The sequence below is a fragment of the Dermacentor silvarum genome, chromosome 3 (assembly GCF_013339745.2).
Source record: "Dermacentor silvarum isolate Dsil-2018 chromosome 3, BIME_Dsil_1.4, whole genome shotgun sequence".
Classification (NCBI taxonomy): domain Eukaryota; kingdom Metazoa; phylum Arthropoda; class Arachnida; order Ixodida; family Ixodidae; genus Dermacentor; species Dermacentor silvarum.
In genome coordinates, this window is record NC_051156.1 from 210,743,547 (window position 1) to 210,761,071 (window position 17,525).

Sequence of the window (17,525 nt, forward strand, 5' to 3'; positions counted from 1 at the left end):
GAGAAGGCTACAACACTGAAGAAAGCCTCCGTTTTTCCTGCTTGGCGATGCTGCTTGCCGGCATTGGCGCCGAGCGAGCTATGTTTACCGATATTGATCACAAATCTTGATCATATAAGCATCAAGGGCACCGCATCCAGGTAACACTGAGAGATAAGCTACACCGAAAAGAAAAGCTAGGGGCAGCACCTCTCCTCTCGGAATATGGATGACCTCGAAACAGCGAGTGCTTGAGGCCAAGCACACTTCCTTGGGCGCCGGACGGAGCTGCAAATTCGAGGTCGCAGTAGGCAACCTGTCGCGCGGTTCTTTCTTGTGTACGTGCCTGGGTAAGTCGCACCGGATTAAATCTACGAGAACGAGACAATCACAATGAAGCGGGAAGGAAATAATAGCTAAGTGATGACAATGCAAACACCGGGGGCCATGCTTCCTTCTCTGAACAGGCCAAGGCCGCTGCCGGACAGGCAGCCTCACGTGATTTTCCTGTCTAGTTGAGAAACACGTTGCGTTGTTTCAGAGGCTGCGGCATTTGCGGCGTTTGTGTAGTCTATAGTTACCTTCTCTTGTGTCCGTGTCTGCACGCCTTACCTTCTTTCACGATGAATCCCTATACAAACTAGCTCAACTTTCTGTGGTTCTAACGCATTTTGCTACTGAGGACGAGGTTGCTGGTTCGTTTCACGGTGACGGTGCTCTACGATGGCTTGCGCTGTCAATTCTAAAGAAAAATAATTGTAAGCCGAAGCTCCCTACTACGGCGACTATATCATATAGGTAGCAGTGGTGTAGCCAGGGGGGAGAAGGAGGAGGGGGCACTGGGCACGTGTCCCCCTCCCCTTTTCGAAATTGCTCTGTTAGCATGCGGCCTACCCTCCCCCCCCTCTCCCTGTCAAGTGCAAGCACGAGGTCGCGGGATCGAATCCCGAACGCGGCGGCCGCATTTCGATGGAGGCGAAATGCAAAAACGCCAGTGTGCTTGCGTTGTAGTGCACGTTAAAGAACCCCAGGGGTGTAAAAATTAATCCGGAGCCTTCCACTGCGGCGTGCCTCATAATCAGAACTGGTTTTGGCACGTAAAACCCCAGAAAGAAGAAGCATGTATCCTAATGTAAATAATTAAACGGTTTATTATAGAATCATTTTAATTAGCTGCCTCGAGTTCACGTGCTGAATTGCGCTATATGTCCGCGTGATTATACAAATATCTGCTCGAACGTAAAAAAGAAAAAACCCCTACATCATAAAGAGTTGGAAAGACGTATGTTTGCTAAGAATATTCTTGCTCGTTTTCGTGCCGACGTCCGACGAATACGCTACGTTCAGCTATACATATGTCGACGCTGACATTTCTTTTGCATTTCTGGCGACGTAATTAAAGACACTAGTGCGGAAATGATAGCGTCTAAGCTCGATACGCTGGCCATCGACCCCACTGAATCATTCGTAAGACGCGCGCTTCATACCATTACGGAGAGGGGGGCAGGGGAGGGTTGTTCGGACGGAGGGTGAAAGAAAGGGCGTGGAAAGGGCCGCTGTATGGGAGAGGGTAGCGGGAAATCCAAGCAAGCTGCTCAAGCCGAATGGCTAAAGTAGCCAGTCGCGAGACATGACCTGACGACTGTCGTCTGTGCACACACGCCCTACGCACGTATCACTGAGCGCCAACTGCCCGTCACCGGTGTCAGTCGATTTTGTTATAACCCGAGTGCTTCCCTCAGTTGTGTTATTCCCGCTGGGCTCTTCCAGCCTGTGTTGGCGACTTCAGCGCGCCGTGCGAACTGAGCAGCGGGCTGCGCTGCCGCGCTCACGGCTGCGAAGCTGTGTAGTACTTTGCTCTTCAAGTCTTCTCTTATCTGCAGTGCTTACCTCCTTGACTCATTGCGGCGTTAACGTGCCCGCATCATGGCGTGTTGTTTGGTGTCGTGGCTCCTTTATATGGGCATACCATGGCTCATGGCCTTCGCTGCATGGCTTAAGCTAGCCGACGCCGACCTGACGCTTCTGTTCAAGTCGAAGTTCGGACGTTCGATAGGTAAGTCTTACTACGGTCGAGCAAAACAGAGCTTTTTCATTGTCAAAGCGCTGTTCTTGCGTGTTACGTTTTTCCTCATGCTTGTCTCGGCTTTTCGATGACCCGCTGTCGGGTTGCTCCTCAGTTTCCTTATCCGGGATACATTATAGGTTTCTTCGATTCCACGTCCTTTCGGGGAGCTCTTGCTAAGATATTAAAACAATGTTTGAATAATGTCCTCATTCGTTCACTGGTAACTCTTAGCATGCTCACATTCTTAGGTGGTAAAGACTTGCAAGTCGTTGCGTGCGTCAGCTGTAGCCTTGAAAGCGGGAAAAACGCGCACCTTTAATTGCGCAAAGTGCATCTCTTGCATACACGAAAGGAGGGGAAATAAAAGCCTCCATTCCTTCTAGACAGACGAGAAACAGTTGCAGCACTATAAAGAATTAGAAAAGCATAAGACCTTTTTAGCCGTAATGTTATCTATCGTTCGCGAATACCGTGGAAAACGAACAAGTGTATTTGAAGAAAACACACTTGGTCATTCTTCAAATAAAAAGAATAATAAAGAGGAGGGCGGGTGGGAAATGGGCGGGGGCGTGTCGTGGTAATCGATGCGGCACTGACATGAGTCCCTTCCAGCTTCCATATCATTTGCAAACACTAAATGAGCTGATAATTGCAATGTTACGAGTGTGATATCATTGCTAAATGGGTCACCTAGGAACGTTTTCTTGGTTTTCAAATTGCAGCAACCCTGAAAGGAAAAGTAATATGGATCACAGGAGCATCAAGTGGCATTGGCGAATACCTTGCATATGAGCTGGCCAAAGTGGGATCTCGTCTAGTCATTTCTGGCACCAACCTGGAAAACCTAGAGCTTGTAAAAAACAACTGCCTTGGTAAGAACTCCTGGCCTTTTTTTTATTATTATTTTGCATCTTCATTTGACTTTGCCGCATGTGTATTTCTTTATCAGACTATCCAGCATCGCTGCTTACGCATTTGATAGTGCTTGCTCGCTGTGTGTGTAATACAGTCGTAACTTGCCACTAGTTAGCCAGCACTCAAACCTAGCACAACGAATCATATGTTATCTTCAGTTTTTGCTTAATACCACACAATTGGCTTCAGTAATAGCTTGGCATGTCTGGCAACAACGAGGCCATTGAACCATGCACACGGGTGAAAACATTTATCCGAAGCTCTCCCTTGTCTCTTCATTTTTCTGAGTATTCATATCACAAGTCACAATAGTTTTCCATATTGAACCAAAGAATTACTGAAACCGAATGTGTTATGGAAAACCTGCCCTGGTGGTGTAGTGGCTTCGGCATGGTGTTGCTAAGCCTGAGGGTGCGGGATCAAATACTGGCCACGGCGACCACATTTTAATGGGGATAAAATGCCCATGTACCGTGCATTGGGTGCACATTAAAGAACCCCAGGGGGTCAGAATTGATCCGGAGTCCCCCACTTTGACATGCCACATAATCATATAGAGGTTTTGGCACGTAAAACCCCAAAATTTAATATTTTATAGAAAATAATGGCTCAAAAGGTGATTTTCTCGTAACATTTCAGTACTGACAACCCGTCTGTGAACTCGTAAACAATTATTAAGCTGGTCAGAGGAAATGCTTGTGCTGCAGTGCATTCACCGTGCACTAGTGTGTAGCTGAAGTGCCATCATGGTGCAGAAGCTGACAAAAAGGAAGTAACAGCACAAATGCTGTTACATTTTCCACACAAAAATAATTGTAAAGAATGTTTTTAATGTTTTATTTTGCAGCAAATGAAGTGATGATGATAAATAGCTTCTACACCTTTTTCATTATTGTAACACCCCGCAAATCATTATAATCTGTGTCATACTATTATGAACATGCGATAACATCTGCTCAGATGCATTAGGAGAACGATAGCACATGCATCTGCTTCTAGCAGTTACACAAATGCTCTAAACCTGATGATGGAAACAATGGAATGAGGTTCAGGAGGTGCCTGTCTGTTGCAGGATTACTGTCCATAAACCTTCAGTTTTGAAAGCAAATCTGAAATCAAGCACTTGACTGAATACTGTCTGGTCAGGCCGAACATGATTGAAAATTTACCTAGTCGAAACAAGAACTTCAACATTTCTTTGGACTTCATGTTTTGCTTTGACTTAGTCAGTGACCCAACTTTTCGATCATCCTTTTGTACTTGTATGCAGTGTGAAGGCATATTAGCTTATTTATAAAGTTAGATTGAGGGGCATTCAAGTGAAACACTACACTAATTTAGACTGAGTGTTCTGGCAAAACTCTATTTTCCTAAATTTTGTGGTAAGAGGATAACTACTAGAAGGGGGAATGAAGGCCACACTATCAGTTTTTTAAAATTTCACATCGGAACCCCAGCACTGTCATAGAATGCAAAGTGTTTTTTCGTGTTTGGGTCATTGTGACACAGTAGTTCAATCATTGGCTCCTTTAGTATATTGATACGGAACAGCCGTCACAGTGTGGCTGCACCGAAGAGGAGGAAGACGTGTTCTCGATTGATATAGGGTCGGCATCTTGGCCACCGTTGACATACGTGTAAATATATTGTAAATAGCCTTGTACGCCAGCTACACGTAACATCATAATGTTATTCCATTTCTATCAATAAAAAATTTGGCTCAAGCTGACGCCATCAAAATCCACAATGTCGCAGCGAACTTGAATGCCAGGACGGCACCACCACACACCTTTTGTCGTTTTTGTCGTTTTTGGCTTGTCAAGTGTCTACTCATGAAAAGTGGCTTTCTTGCTATTGTAGCAGGGTAGTGTACTAATACAGCTCAACATATTTTTCTGTTTAGAATGCCTTTAATTAAATTGTGGGTTAAACATTTCGGTATTCTATCCAGATCCCTGAACACTAAGTTAACAGTACTCAATTTGCTCTACTTTTATAGAGTTTGGGAAAAACAAAGGGACGGAAGTCCTTGTTCTCCCATTCAGCATTTGCAACTTCTCGTCGCACAGCGAGCAGCTTCAGAAGGTCCTGGACCATTTTGGCAAGGTTTGTATTAGTTTGCACAACAGTTATTTAGCATTTATTGTGGTGGTGTGGAGGTGTGTCGCGTGGCTTGATCATTAAACTGCTGCACTCTTTTTCTCGCCAGTTGGATGTCCTGGTTAACAATGCTGGCCGTAGCCAGAGAGCCTCCTTTGAGGAGATTCCTGTCGAGATCGACAAAGAGATGTTTGACTGCAACGTCTTCGGTGCCATATCTCTTACGCGGTGCGTTGTAAAGTATTTTAAGGAAAAGGGTGTGCAAGGTCATGTTGTGGTCACCAGCAGCACGGCTGGAAAGCTTGGTAAGTCCCTCTTGCTTTGTCTCTTGCAGTATGGCAGTTGCAGTAGGGATGTGTGAAAATTCGAAACTTTCAAACAAATAAAATATTGTCCCATTTGATTTGGTTTTCGAATTGAATTGTCACTATTTGAAAATGTGAATGTTTGTAATACCTTTTTGAATATTTTGAAATGTCAATTGCGTACAATTAAACATAAAATTGGAGCAAAGGTATGGTAAATGTTTCACACTCCCGCTAGAGTATAGACATAAAAATCTGGAGGACGCTTGAGCTTCGCCTTCAAGAGTGGAACGCAATAGCATTCAAAGATCCTTGACTGTTTCTCGCACTTCCCGGCAACTGCAGCTTATGTAACTGTATTGTTTACCGGGAAACGCTGGCAGTGAACGCTATGCACGAAAGTGCGCTTTCTGGTAGAAACATGGCCTCTTTTGTGGGCCGGCCTTCTTTTATTGTTTGCACTTTAATATTTCAGCCTGAGAGGATTTAGCATAAAAGGCATGCGCTGTCGGTGTTTTGTTTCATGACAATTGTTTGTGGGCTGTCACTCTCAAAATTGTGAGGAATAACTTTGTAAAGAATGCAAGACAAAGTGTGAGCAACTTTAGTGGTAAAATATATTTGGAGTGCCTGCGTGGTTGGGGATGATTTTCTCGGCCGCGGGCGGCATTGCCGACGCCGGATTTTCTGCGACAGGACACGGGGCCCTAAACGCTATCGTGTTAAAACAGAACTTGCTTAGTGGAGCAGGCTGCGTTTGCCTAGGTAGCCATACTTACAAGCTACACAGCGATGATTCGCACTATCTGAAGAGTCCTGTGCAGGCACAGAAACTACTTGTTTACTCCTAATGCTCCATTTGTGCTTTTAATAAACAATGCTTCATAATGTACCATGTAATGACAGAAATTTGCTAACTGTAAGAATACTGGGATGTGAGCATTAATTTATATTATATTGTGATAGCGGTGGTTCATTATTCAAAAACTGTTTTTTATTCCATTCGCTTCTTGCACTATTTGATCTGTTCAAATCAGTCTCAAAAATGACTATTTGCACACCCTAAATAAATAGTACTGCAATCTTATGCAAAGATTTTGGCATGGTGGTGCGCATGCAAGATCACAGCTGAGGAAGAAAAAAAAAAAGGGGAAGCACATTCAGTATAAAACAACTTAGTATTTGACTTCACAGGCACCGTCATTCCTATGATTTTCAGTACAATCAATGTGTGATGAAGAAAAAAGTGAAAGTAGCATCAAAGTATGGTGAAATGAGTGAAACACACAATCTCATCCAGTGCAAAGTTTTCACTGAAGATATGTCTCGAAAATCGACAGTCGAATGCCTGTTAGCTATCAGTTTGGTTCATTGCTAATAACACGCGCACATTGAAAAAGAGGAAGGAATGCGTAGACACAACACAAGTGCTTATGTTGTGTCTATGCCTTTCTTAGTCTTCATTTTCACTGTCCTGTTATAACCATGAACCATTACCAACTTGCCCAGTTTTCTACCCTCTTCTGTGTTACTATTTGGTCAGACAGCTTATTCCAGTCACATATATTTTTAGGAAAATATGAATAATAAAACATTCAACACATGAGTTTCAGCTAGTGACCGTCTGGGTCTGGTAGCATAACCTCTCAAATAGGTGAAAAGTCGAAACATATCAGTTCGTAGTGGCACTTTATTAGTTGATAAAAAATGCTAAATTACATATGCAATTTTTATTTGTTCCAGAGGTTGAGCCGCTTTGAGAAATGAGATTAGAGATGGAGGTACACTCATAGATATTGTCGACAAGCCTAACTTATGTGCTATCATATCGCAGGTTTTTCTCTGCTATTGCATTGCATTACAAGAGCTGGAGTTAATGCTGTAAAAGAGAAGCCAGTGCGTGCGATGTTGCTGCAGGAGAACATGACCATTATTTTTCAGCATTGGCATGTAGAGTTCCTGCTATGCTTTGGATAGCTGTCATGCCACGAAAAAGGTGCTCAGGTGTGGGCGTGGCTGTGCAGGGGCATATCCACATCCAGCAGCTCAACACTGATTTTCATATGCAAATGTGCAGAAACATACCTACTGGTCCCATACAGCCAGTGTAAACATGGGTGTGACTAGAAAAAAAAAATCTGACATTTGATCTTTGGGCACCCTCTGCTTATTCAATATGACTGCAGCACTTTACAAATATGGACAATACACTTCATGAGTCGCTGTTTTATCTACATGAAACAGACCTCCATGCGTATGCAGAATTTCATTCACACATTATGCCGCTTGAAAACCCGGGTGAATAATAATAATAATAAAAAAAAAACAGTTCGCTTGAGGCTGCAGAGTATTCCTACACATAACTTTGCTACCACATCTGATGGAATGTTTGATGTGCCATGTTCCGACTGCAGTAGTGAAGGAATTGTTCCTTCCTCGTAATATCTGCAGCTGATAATTAATTTGTGCATGTGGTAATAAATTATTCAAATATTTTTAAGAAAAAAAAATGCACCATGTCTGTATGCTAAATCAAAATTTTATTACGCTGTCATTATGAGGACCCACTAAAAATGCCAGAAGATTATCCCAGCATTCTCGACTTTCTTTCAGTGGAGTCTGCAGCATCTTGGAGTAAAATTATGTAACTGTTACGCATTTGACAATGCATCCGATTCATTACTGAAGGGGATATCTACGTAACGTATGTCCTGAACAGCAAGAAAAGGCTTTGAACTGCTGGGTGAATAAATCAATTTCATAATCGTATATCTAGCTTTCTGTGAGGCATTTTTCCCAACTAATGGTGGCATAGTCACTTTTGCAAATGTGTACAAGCGCAGTTTGCTTGTATTATGGCATGGAAAAAAGTAATTTTTTGGCCTTGTAGCGTGTATAGCAAGTCTTTTGTTTTTCGACCAGGTGCACCCTTCTCGGCCACCTACACTGGTTCCAAGCATGCACTGCAGGTATGTAAAAGAATCATATCTACTAAACTCATATTTTTACCCTATTCACTCATAGACATTGATGAAACCTTCTCGCTGATAAAGGATCTTTTAATGCTTCTGCTAAATCGACATCATATGTGGAAGACAACCTCTAAGGCCAGAACAGGGAGAAAAGAAGGAAAGAATAAACGACAACAAAGCGCTGATTGTCATTTATTCTTCCTTTTGTCTCTTTTGTTGGCTCTGTTTCATGCTAAAATTAATCATAACCAACTCGGCCACTTTGCTTTTGAATGCGAGACTGGCAAAGCGATAACTATTTTGCTAATATGAAGGGTCTTAGCAATAACATGACTCAACTTGGGTGTTGTATCAGTCTGGTGCTGTGCACACAGGTTATTGGTTCTGACAGAGGCACAGTTGAAGGCACCTGTGTTTTTTGAAGCTATTTTGGATAACACTATGAAATGAGAAGTTGTCAAAGTTAACCTTGAGCCTTCTAGGCGATTTTTATAGGCAATATGCAGTGTTGGGACGATTAAATCAAGTTGATTTTATTGATAGATTAATCAGACAGTCAGCATTAAAATGATCAATGTCGTGATCCAATAAATGATCCAGGGTACCTGTGTTTCGATAAGTTGTAGTGTTGTTACATTCTATTATATCACAGCAAAGTGTTGCCTTAGGTGAATTTAAAGGAGCACTAAAGAAAAACAATAACTCAGTTGAGACTGTTAAAGTATTCTACCAAAACTTCATTTTCGCTAATATTGTGCCAAGTGCTCCATTACTAGAAAATAAAGTGATTTCACACCAAAACCCTAGTGCTGGTACATCAGTGCGATGTCACGGATCGGAAAGTATTTTCTGGTATTTGAGTCGTTATGGTACAGTAAAAAATTATCAAAACTTGCTCAAGTCTTTGGCACTTTTAGAATAAATACAATGCAGTCCATCTTTACTCATGAAAAATTAATTAGTCTTGAGCAGACGCTGTCAACTTCACGGCGAGGTGGTGAGCAGACCAGTTTTGTTTTTGCATCTTTTCTGGCTTATCAACCCTCTTCTAACAGCATGAGTGGCTTTTTTGGTATTCTAGAAAGGTGATTTACTAATACGGCTTCAGTTATTTTTCTCTTTAGTGTCCCTTTATGTTAATGTATGTAATGCATTCCCCACTTCCTTGACATACTTGTGATGGGAAATGAGTAATAGCATTTTTCTCTCACTTATGTGAGATGCCTTTTTAAGCAGACAGCTCTTTTCAGTCACTTATACATTTGGATTTAGTCCACCCCTTAACATCATTAACAACCGTTTGTTGTAAGCATTCCTTCCTGTGTCAACAGTTCTACAGTTTGAAATATTTAATTGTTGTATACTGTAGGTCTGTGCAAATGTATTGCAATGATCGTTCGGGATAAGTTGTTCTGACAGAAAAAAAAGACGGGAGAGTGTATTATAAAACGTCCTTGGGATCAAGGTTATGTTGGTAGAAGTGGTTTCAACTTTTTATGCTCTGAGCTGTGCTTTAGTTCAGTCATATCTACATTGCTGGGTGCGTATTTTATACAGAGTTTAGCTGGTGGTGAAACATGTTTACTTGCAATTTTTGCTGTTCTCCTCTGTCAGTCTCATAGGCCTGATTGTCTTGTACATGACACTTATGCTGCTTGTTCATAAGCTGTCAAACTAGCATTCACGTGTGAGATGATCATGTATTGTTGGAAGCATCGTGAAGCATGTGCCAATGTGTTTGTTAACAGTGCGTGCATGAACTTTCAGGGCTACTACGAGTGCTTGCGCCTGGAAGGTGTGATCCTGGGAGGTTTAGATGTCACCATTACCTGTCCAGGACCTGTATTCTCGCGCATCCGGGAGCGTGCATTTACTGCCACCCCTGGCAAGGTTGGTGTCTCCCTAAGTGTACTCACTATCCTCGGCTTTCACAGATAGTGGCAGCAGGACATGGTTTGTTTGTGAACCAGCAATGTGATGATTGGCCCGTGCAGAACGAGCGACTCCTGTGTTTTCAGGCATGGAAAGAAGTGCCGGCAACTTGCCTGTCAGTACCGTTTCAATGTAGGATAAGTGAGGAATATTCCAAAAAAACAGATGTTGTTTGTCTCCTAAATTGCTGAAAAAGAGAAAAAAAATTTTTAAATGTCAGTGTAGATACGATTAAGACTATGGTGCTTGGTCGTCAGAGGTTTGACGACTGAACACCATAGGTCTTCAAGGGGCCCTGAACCACCCCTTGGGCTTGGTGAAAAAATAGTCTGCGGATAGCATACGCTGCTATGAACATCTCAGGCCAAGTTCTGCAGTCGTGCGCAATGCATGGAGCATGCAGGCCAATCGCGAAGTCGCCTTTCTCTCAAATTCTCTCTGCAACAGAAGCCTGCTCCTCACTTTTCTGGACGCTTTATTTCGTAATAAAGCGGATTCCCATACGCAGTTGCTATTGGCCAATAGCTGACATAAATCAAGAAGGGTGTTTGGATCAGTGCACTTCTTCCTACTGTTACTGTGTATATTTATTGACGTAGTTTAATAAACAGGCTGAAGTAAGCGAAAATCTGCTTTTAAATTTTGATAATCATTACGTACTTCCAGAAGAAGCCAACTATCATTAGCTCACGCTCGGCCGCGGCTGCCTGCGTAGGAATTAAACTTTGGCCACATTGCTTACCCATGTCCTAGCCGTCGGGTCTCGCTAATTTCGGCTAGGTTAAAATTCAACTAGTCTCGAACCACGCGAAACTTAAGGTCAGACCACATGCACGCTTGCCAGCATGCAGTCACTCCTGGCCGCTCCTGGGTAGACTCCTTGGCACACTTTGTTTCGTAACGAGTTATTGATAGCGCTTTGAAATGCAAGTTGGGTTTGGCTAGTATGCGTCGGTCTAGCTGGTGCAGGACAGAGCTATTCCGCAACACGTAGCACATGTGTGCGAGTGTTCACCAAGCCAAGTAATGCACGAAGCAAACGCTGCAGTCGCATGTAGGTGCGGTCTGCTATTTAGTGTACTAGATACCGCAGCCTCCGCAGGGTGCTGCGACGAGTCCACTGGCTTAGTGTCCCGATGTCCACCTGGCCCGCCGGCAAGAAGGACATCGTTGCACCCTAATTGGCTGAGTGAACTGCGGCTCGCTGAGGACAACCGCGACACACGCCAGAATCGGAAATAGTGGCGTCTACGTGAACATCCAAAATCAAATTTGAACTGTGCGCCATGGTGACGTTCAGTAGGCGGAACGTTGTGGACACACCCCGCTCTGCCGTAGCCTTCGCAGGGCAAAAAGTTGAAGAAAAAATGGAAACACCGCGAGCAGTGGGTTTGATTGCCAATAACTCCACTTCTGCTGCACACATTGAAGAACTTTTTGCGACAAGGTATTTCTGAAATAGTCTAATTTAACTTCGAATGCATTTCTCGACTTTGATAAAAAGTGGCTCAGAGCCCCTTTAAAATTGTATCTTGCACGGTGTTTTCGAAAAAAAAAATGTTTCATTTAACAGCTTGGCTAACGTTACCTGGGAGACCCTATATATGCAGTGAAGGCATGCAGACTGCCCCTTGTGGTGCTGTCTCCGAAATGTCTTTCAGTCCCCTCGTTCTTAAATAAAACGGGGCCTGGTGGTGATGGCATTCGTAGCTTACAGCTACCACATATGAAATGCAAATAAGTAAAGCTGCCGAAGAATTTTTCTTACACGGCAGGGGCTGCAAAATTTTCTGTATTATCAGGCAGTTGGAAAAACCAAATTTGAATAAGACCAAAAAATCATTTTGTTGAATTTGAGTCTGTGACGAAACGTATGGTTTCATCCGGTGTCGACGATATCTCCAGATTGGTGGTTCAAAGCGAAGCCAGCCATGCTTTCATGTCCACTCTGCTCCCGCGGCTGATAGTGTTGCACACAATAGAAAACCGCTATCATGAAAAGCGCTGGTAGCAGGGAGCGAATGCTTCGTCGGCCTCTCGCTTCAACGCATCTCTCAAACTCGAGATTGTGCAACCTCCAGTACTAAACGTATGGGAAGACAGTGTAGGTGATGTCATCTCAGCACGCCCACTCTTTGCAGATGTGGCAGATTACCTCTAAAACAGGGTTACCGGGCTGCGTATGCGCTCAGCCACACTGACAGCCATGTGCAGCCACGAACGACTTCACTAGAAATGGAGATGTGCCCTAACCATTTATTGTTTTGGTATTCCATCGCGGCAGCGGTGAAACTTTATTATATTGAAATCGTGTATAAACACACCTCGTTATATTGAGGTTCCGAATACATGGTTTTCTCTGGACAAGAAGTTATAAAGTTAAATACTTTGTTATATCACACTTTTTTAAATTGAATTTCGTTATGTGGAGGTTACTCTTTCATTAATTTTCATTTCAATTAAAGTTAGTCTCGAAATGCCGGACCTGGCATCATTATCGGGACATCATGGCACACAGAGCAAAGATTTCTGACATCTTGTATAGTATAGTAGCAGTAAAACTAATTATGATGACATTGCATATCATGCATTTCTTGTGGCTGCGCTCGCGTCTAGCAGCCGCAGCAGTTGTAGGAATAGGGCAAGCCATTGTATCGCTATGTCAGAACACATCACCTTCTGGATATCGAAACCAAAAGTTGTTTTTAGTAAACCAAAACTTGTAATAGTAAGTTACGTAGGGCGCTCTAAAGGTTGCGAATATTTTTTGTAGGGTTTAGAGGGTTTGAACCTTCATTTAACAAAAAAGAACGTGACAAGTAAAGAAATGTTGTCAGTACTCTAATAATTGGGGTGCGAAAATGAATTTCGTATATAAGTTTTTTATGCATTGCCTCAATGTGAAAGTCAATGTAAAACCAGCTATTCATGTAGTTGCTGTTCTGTATGAATAGTCTAATGGCATGTATGAGTGCTTTTCATTTCATTGAGTGCTTTTCATTTCAACTTTTCATTTTTATTTAACTTTGTTTTTGCGTTGTTCCCTGCAGCTGTACAACATGAAGGACACGCCTAAGTCACGACTCATGCCCACCGAACGCTGCTCTAAGCTCATCGCTGTTGCCATAGCTAATAAGATGGATGAGGTCTGGATTTCCCAGAATCCGATCCTGCTCACCATGTATTTGGCACAGTACATGCCATCCATATTCAGAAAGTGAGTGCACTTTAATTTTTTTTGCAGTCACTGTTATCGCTGTGATCCAGCTAAAGTCTAGTAGACAGAAATATGAAGGAAATGTGTTACGTAGTCAAGAGTTAGACGAAAGTTCATCTGGTCAGGTAACATGAAGAAATTGCGGTCGTTGACCAAGTCAAGGTGAAAAGACTTCTCAGGACCTCCCGAAACATCTGTCTTTTTTTCGATCGAACAGCTTGTACGGTTCCCAAAACATGTTTTTTTCACCTTGACCTGATCAGTGGCTGCAATTTCTTCATCTGTGGGGAAGATCGGCACGCGGAAAAGCCCCATTGCTATCGTGTGGCTTGTACTGTGATCGCACCCCTAAACCAACTTCTCCAAGGCGACAATGAACTTTCTATTGGATCGGAAGCCTCTGATGATGCATTTAGCTTCGCTGTCTACTTACGGCTCCGCCAATCTTGCGCCGTTTTGATCCAAGCGCACTTGCAGAGCTTCACACTGATGCCAGTGGTGTTGGCCATGGTGCCGTGCTCGCACAACCTTGCAACACTAATGCCGAATACCTGGTCACTTATGCCAGTCGTGCCCTCACAAAACCTGAGGTCAATTACTCAGTAACAGAAAGAGTGACTGGCCATCTTATGGATTCTTCAAAAATTTCGCCCATATCTCTACGTTCAACCCTTTGACGTGGTGACGAATTATCACACGCTTTGCTGGTTGTCTAACCTCAAAGACCTGTCAGGTCGCCTCGCTCGATGGCTCCTCCGAATCCAGGAATATGATATCCGAGTCGTCTATCGCTCTGGACGCAGACACTCTGACGCCGATGCCCTCTTGTGCTTCCTAGTTACTTCAGATGCCAGTACAGCAACACAAAGACAAATGGGTCTTCATGATATTCAATGTTTTGTCAAACCCTCCGGCAGCTTTGGCAACTCAAGTGTTATGCCGACAGGCTCAGCGTTTCACCATCCGCAACACTTTTATACCACAACTACCACAATGATGGCCGCACATGGCTTTTAGTCGTGCCCCGCCACCTTCGAAAAGATTTATGCTCTGCTTTTTACTTCGACCCCAGTGGGGTCACGGCAGGGTGTCGAAGACCTACACACGGCTTCGCCTACGATACTATTGGCGTGGGATGTACAACCTCATCCACCAATACGTACGCTCCTGCATTGCCTGCCAGCGATGCAAATGTCTTACATCTATCCACTGCACCTCTCCAGCCACTTCCCTGCCCAGCTCACACATTTCAGTGTTGGCATTGATTTATATGGGCCTCTTCGATCTACTGGCGCTGGCAACCAATGGATGGTTGTCGCCGTAGATCATTTGACAAGATATGCTGAAACCGCCACCTTACTTGCTGCATCAGCAAAAGACCTCGTCTCGTTCATTCTGGACCACTTTGTTCTTCGCCACGCGCGCACCTCGTGAACTGCTGAGCGATCGGGTTCGCGCATTCCTCTCGGACATGCTGCAGTCGCTCCTATCTGAGTGCCAAATTATTCACCGCATGACTACCACTTATCATCCCTTTATCATCCACATCCAATGGCTTAACAAAACGATTCATCGGTACTCTTGGTGATGTGCTATCAATGTATATTGCGTCAGACTGCTCCAACTGGGATCTTGTACTTCCCTTCGTCACATACGCATACAACACTGCCTCCCAAGTCACTACCGGATTCTCACCATTATTTTTGTGTTACGGCCTCCAGCCCTCCAGCACCATTGATATGGTTCTCTCGTACTGGCCAGAGCCTGCCGGCTGCTCACTTGTTGCTACGGTCGCTCAGCATGCTGAGAAATGCCAACTGGCCCGTTCTTTGACGTCTGCTCAACAGTGTCGCCAAAAACAGCATCATGACCTCTAACCACCTCCCCGCCCTTTCGCTATCGACTCCCTCGTGTGGCTTTGGGTCCCGCCTGTTGCTGCTCCTGGCCTTTCATCCGTGCTCCTTTCAAAGTACCACGGGCCCTACCACGTGGTTGCGCAAACATCGCCGGTTAATTAACCCAAATCGCCATCTTCTGATCTCAAAGTATCGTTACAGGCAAGAGACTGTGCAGATTGACTGGCTCAAGCCATACTACAATCCGCAGACCTCTCCCTAAGTCACCTAGATGGCTTCTCTTCCATACTGAGGTTGATTGTGAGGAAGAAGGTGGGCATACTAAATAGCCCTGTTGCCATTGTGTGGCTCGTACGCAGTTCGCTCTCTGGCTGCGCCCTACCTGCTGGTGCTGCGTTTGTCGCTGCTGCTCAGCGACCCGAAAGAACCCTCTTTCACATCAAATAAGTGTGTTCGTTTTTTTTTTTCCTTTCCTTTTGAGGCTACATTTTCTAGGAGCACTCGGGAACTGGCACAGAAAGTAGGCACACACACGGGTCTCCTTACTGTGGCCCATCCACATTTAAGGTTGTAAAATTATAAAGCACAATCCTTGAAGAACTTTGCCATGTTGTTATCTTATCAATAGCTGAAACTTATCCTTGACAACAATGTGAGCTCAAAGTATAAACATTCAGCGTCGCATGCACCATGCATATTGGACAGGAGGAGGAAATAACTTTATTGAGTCCTGAGGAACCCCTCCCCACCCGCTCTTGGTTTAGGGGTCAGCAGGGGACAGATGAATACTTTCTTTTTACAATAGAATTGCACAGGCATTTGTCATTTTAATTTTTGTTGCCTACTGCACTGGCATTTGTCATTTTAGTTTTTGTTGCCCTTAAAATTGTGATTTTCTATGCTGCAGCTTACTGGTTTTATTCACTTTTGAACATAAAGTTGCATAAATTCTTCGTGGGTTATCAATGTGTCACGTAGGCACAGAGACCCACCAAAAAAAGATCAAGGCTTTGAGGTCTAATTTGGGGTCATCAGTGTCTTATTGTGTGGTTGCTTCCTGAAAGCGAGGCTAATAACCCTGGGCTCGGGAAAGTGTGTTCCATAATGTGTTTTTTTACTGGCAGGTCAAATTACTCAGTTGGAAAGTTTTGTGCAAGTCAATAAATTTACACAGTTAAGTTGTGGCATGTAGTCTCTTGCACGTGTCACTTCCTCATTACTGAATAACTTACTGCCACTAGTGCCAGGATTTTATGCCATAGTTATTTGAATTAATGCAGAGATATTGTACGTACTGTGCTTTGTGCATGTTTGGAGCACATGTCTGAAGCTGATCCTTGTTTTTGACTTTTTTTTTATTGCAGCTATGTTATGAAGTTGCTCTTCACAAAGGAGAGGGTGATGAAGCTGAGGGAGGGCCAGTAGAGCCGCTGAAACATTCCAGTGGCTGCTTGTTGTACAATAGTTGCGTGTATGCTTGTTAAGTGACCATGTTTTTCAGTACCTGTTTTTTTGCTCGTGCTCTTGTGTCAACACTGAGGCGCACACATTGCGAGCATACTGAAGCATCCTGCAGGTACAAAACACATTGATTAAGCTTAATTGAAAGTGTGCTTCTGTGAATAAGTTATGAGTAAGGATATGTGCAATTTATTACATACTGGTGTACACATCTTTTGGTAATGTTATAAACCTGATAACTGGAGGGCAGTTGTGCATTGCCATGTAAGTTGTATTAGATGACTGATATTGTTGCTGAGAAACCCGTTTTTATACAGAATAAAATGCGGAGTTGAAAACTACATTTTCCTGGTTTTGTGTCCTCTGTTGTATATTTAGTAAAATTCTAGAGTACTTGCAACACTTCAATTTTTAAAGTGGCAACCATTAAAAAAAATTTGTCGGCCCTTTCCCTACCAGGAACAGGGGGGGCACACGATGCTTGTCGTACCCTCAAAATTGGGTGTCAGGTTCTCTGGCCTCGGGGTTCACTGCCCTCCGTTGATGCTGGGCTTCGGTAAGACGGGCATTTAAAGGGGGATTCGCTGCCTGCCACTGTAACCGAGCCTGGGCTGCCTCGAACGTTGGATCCACACGGCGAACGCAAGCCTGCTCCCGGCGACGTTGATGGCGTTTCTCGTCAAAAGCGGCTTGTTCCACCGCCAATCGAACGACGCGACG

The 17,525-nt window shown here is 43.8% G+C and overlaps 1 protein-coding gene across 1 annotated transcript; it reads left to right on the plus strand.

The window, feature by feature from the left end:
• Positions 1–1,557: 1,557 nt before the first annotated feature.
• Positions 1,558–17,148, plus strand: LOC119446605 (dehydrogenase/reductase SDR family member 7). Its single transcript, XM_037711081.2, has 8 exons — positions 1,558–2,035; positions 2,770–2,919; positions 4,962–5,068; positions 5,172–5,367; positions 8,290–8,336; positions 10,107–10,229; positions 13,322–13,488; positions 16,709–17,148. Exons 1-8 carry the CDS (start codon positions 1,906–1,908, stop codon positions 16,767–16,769), a joined length of 981 nt encoding a protein of 326 aa, XP_037567009.1. The 5' UTR covers positions 1,558–1,905; the 3' UTR covers positions 16,770–17,148.
• Positions 17,149–17,525: the final 377 nt, after the last annotated feature.

Bases quoted from the DNA above. Each gene is read 5' to 3' on its own strand.
- LOC119446605 (XM_037711081.2), top strand. From the start codon at position 1,906: ATGGCGTGTTGTTTGGTGTCGTGGCTCCTTTATATGGGCATACCATGG. The intron at 8,337-10,106 runs GTATGTAAAAGA...ATGAACTTTCAG, and splicing joins GTTCCAAGCATGCACTGCAG to GGCTACTACGAGTGCTTGCG. The intron at 10,230-13,321 runs GTTGGTGTCTCC...TGTTCCCTGCAG, and splicing joins TTACTGCCACCCCTGGCAAG to CTGTACAACATGAAGGACAC.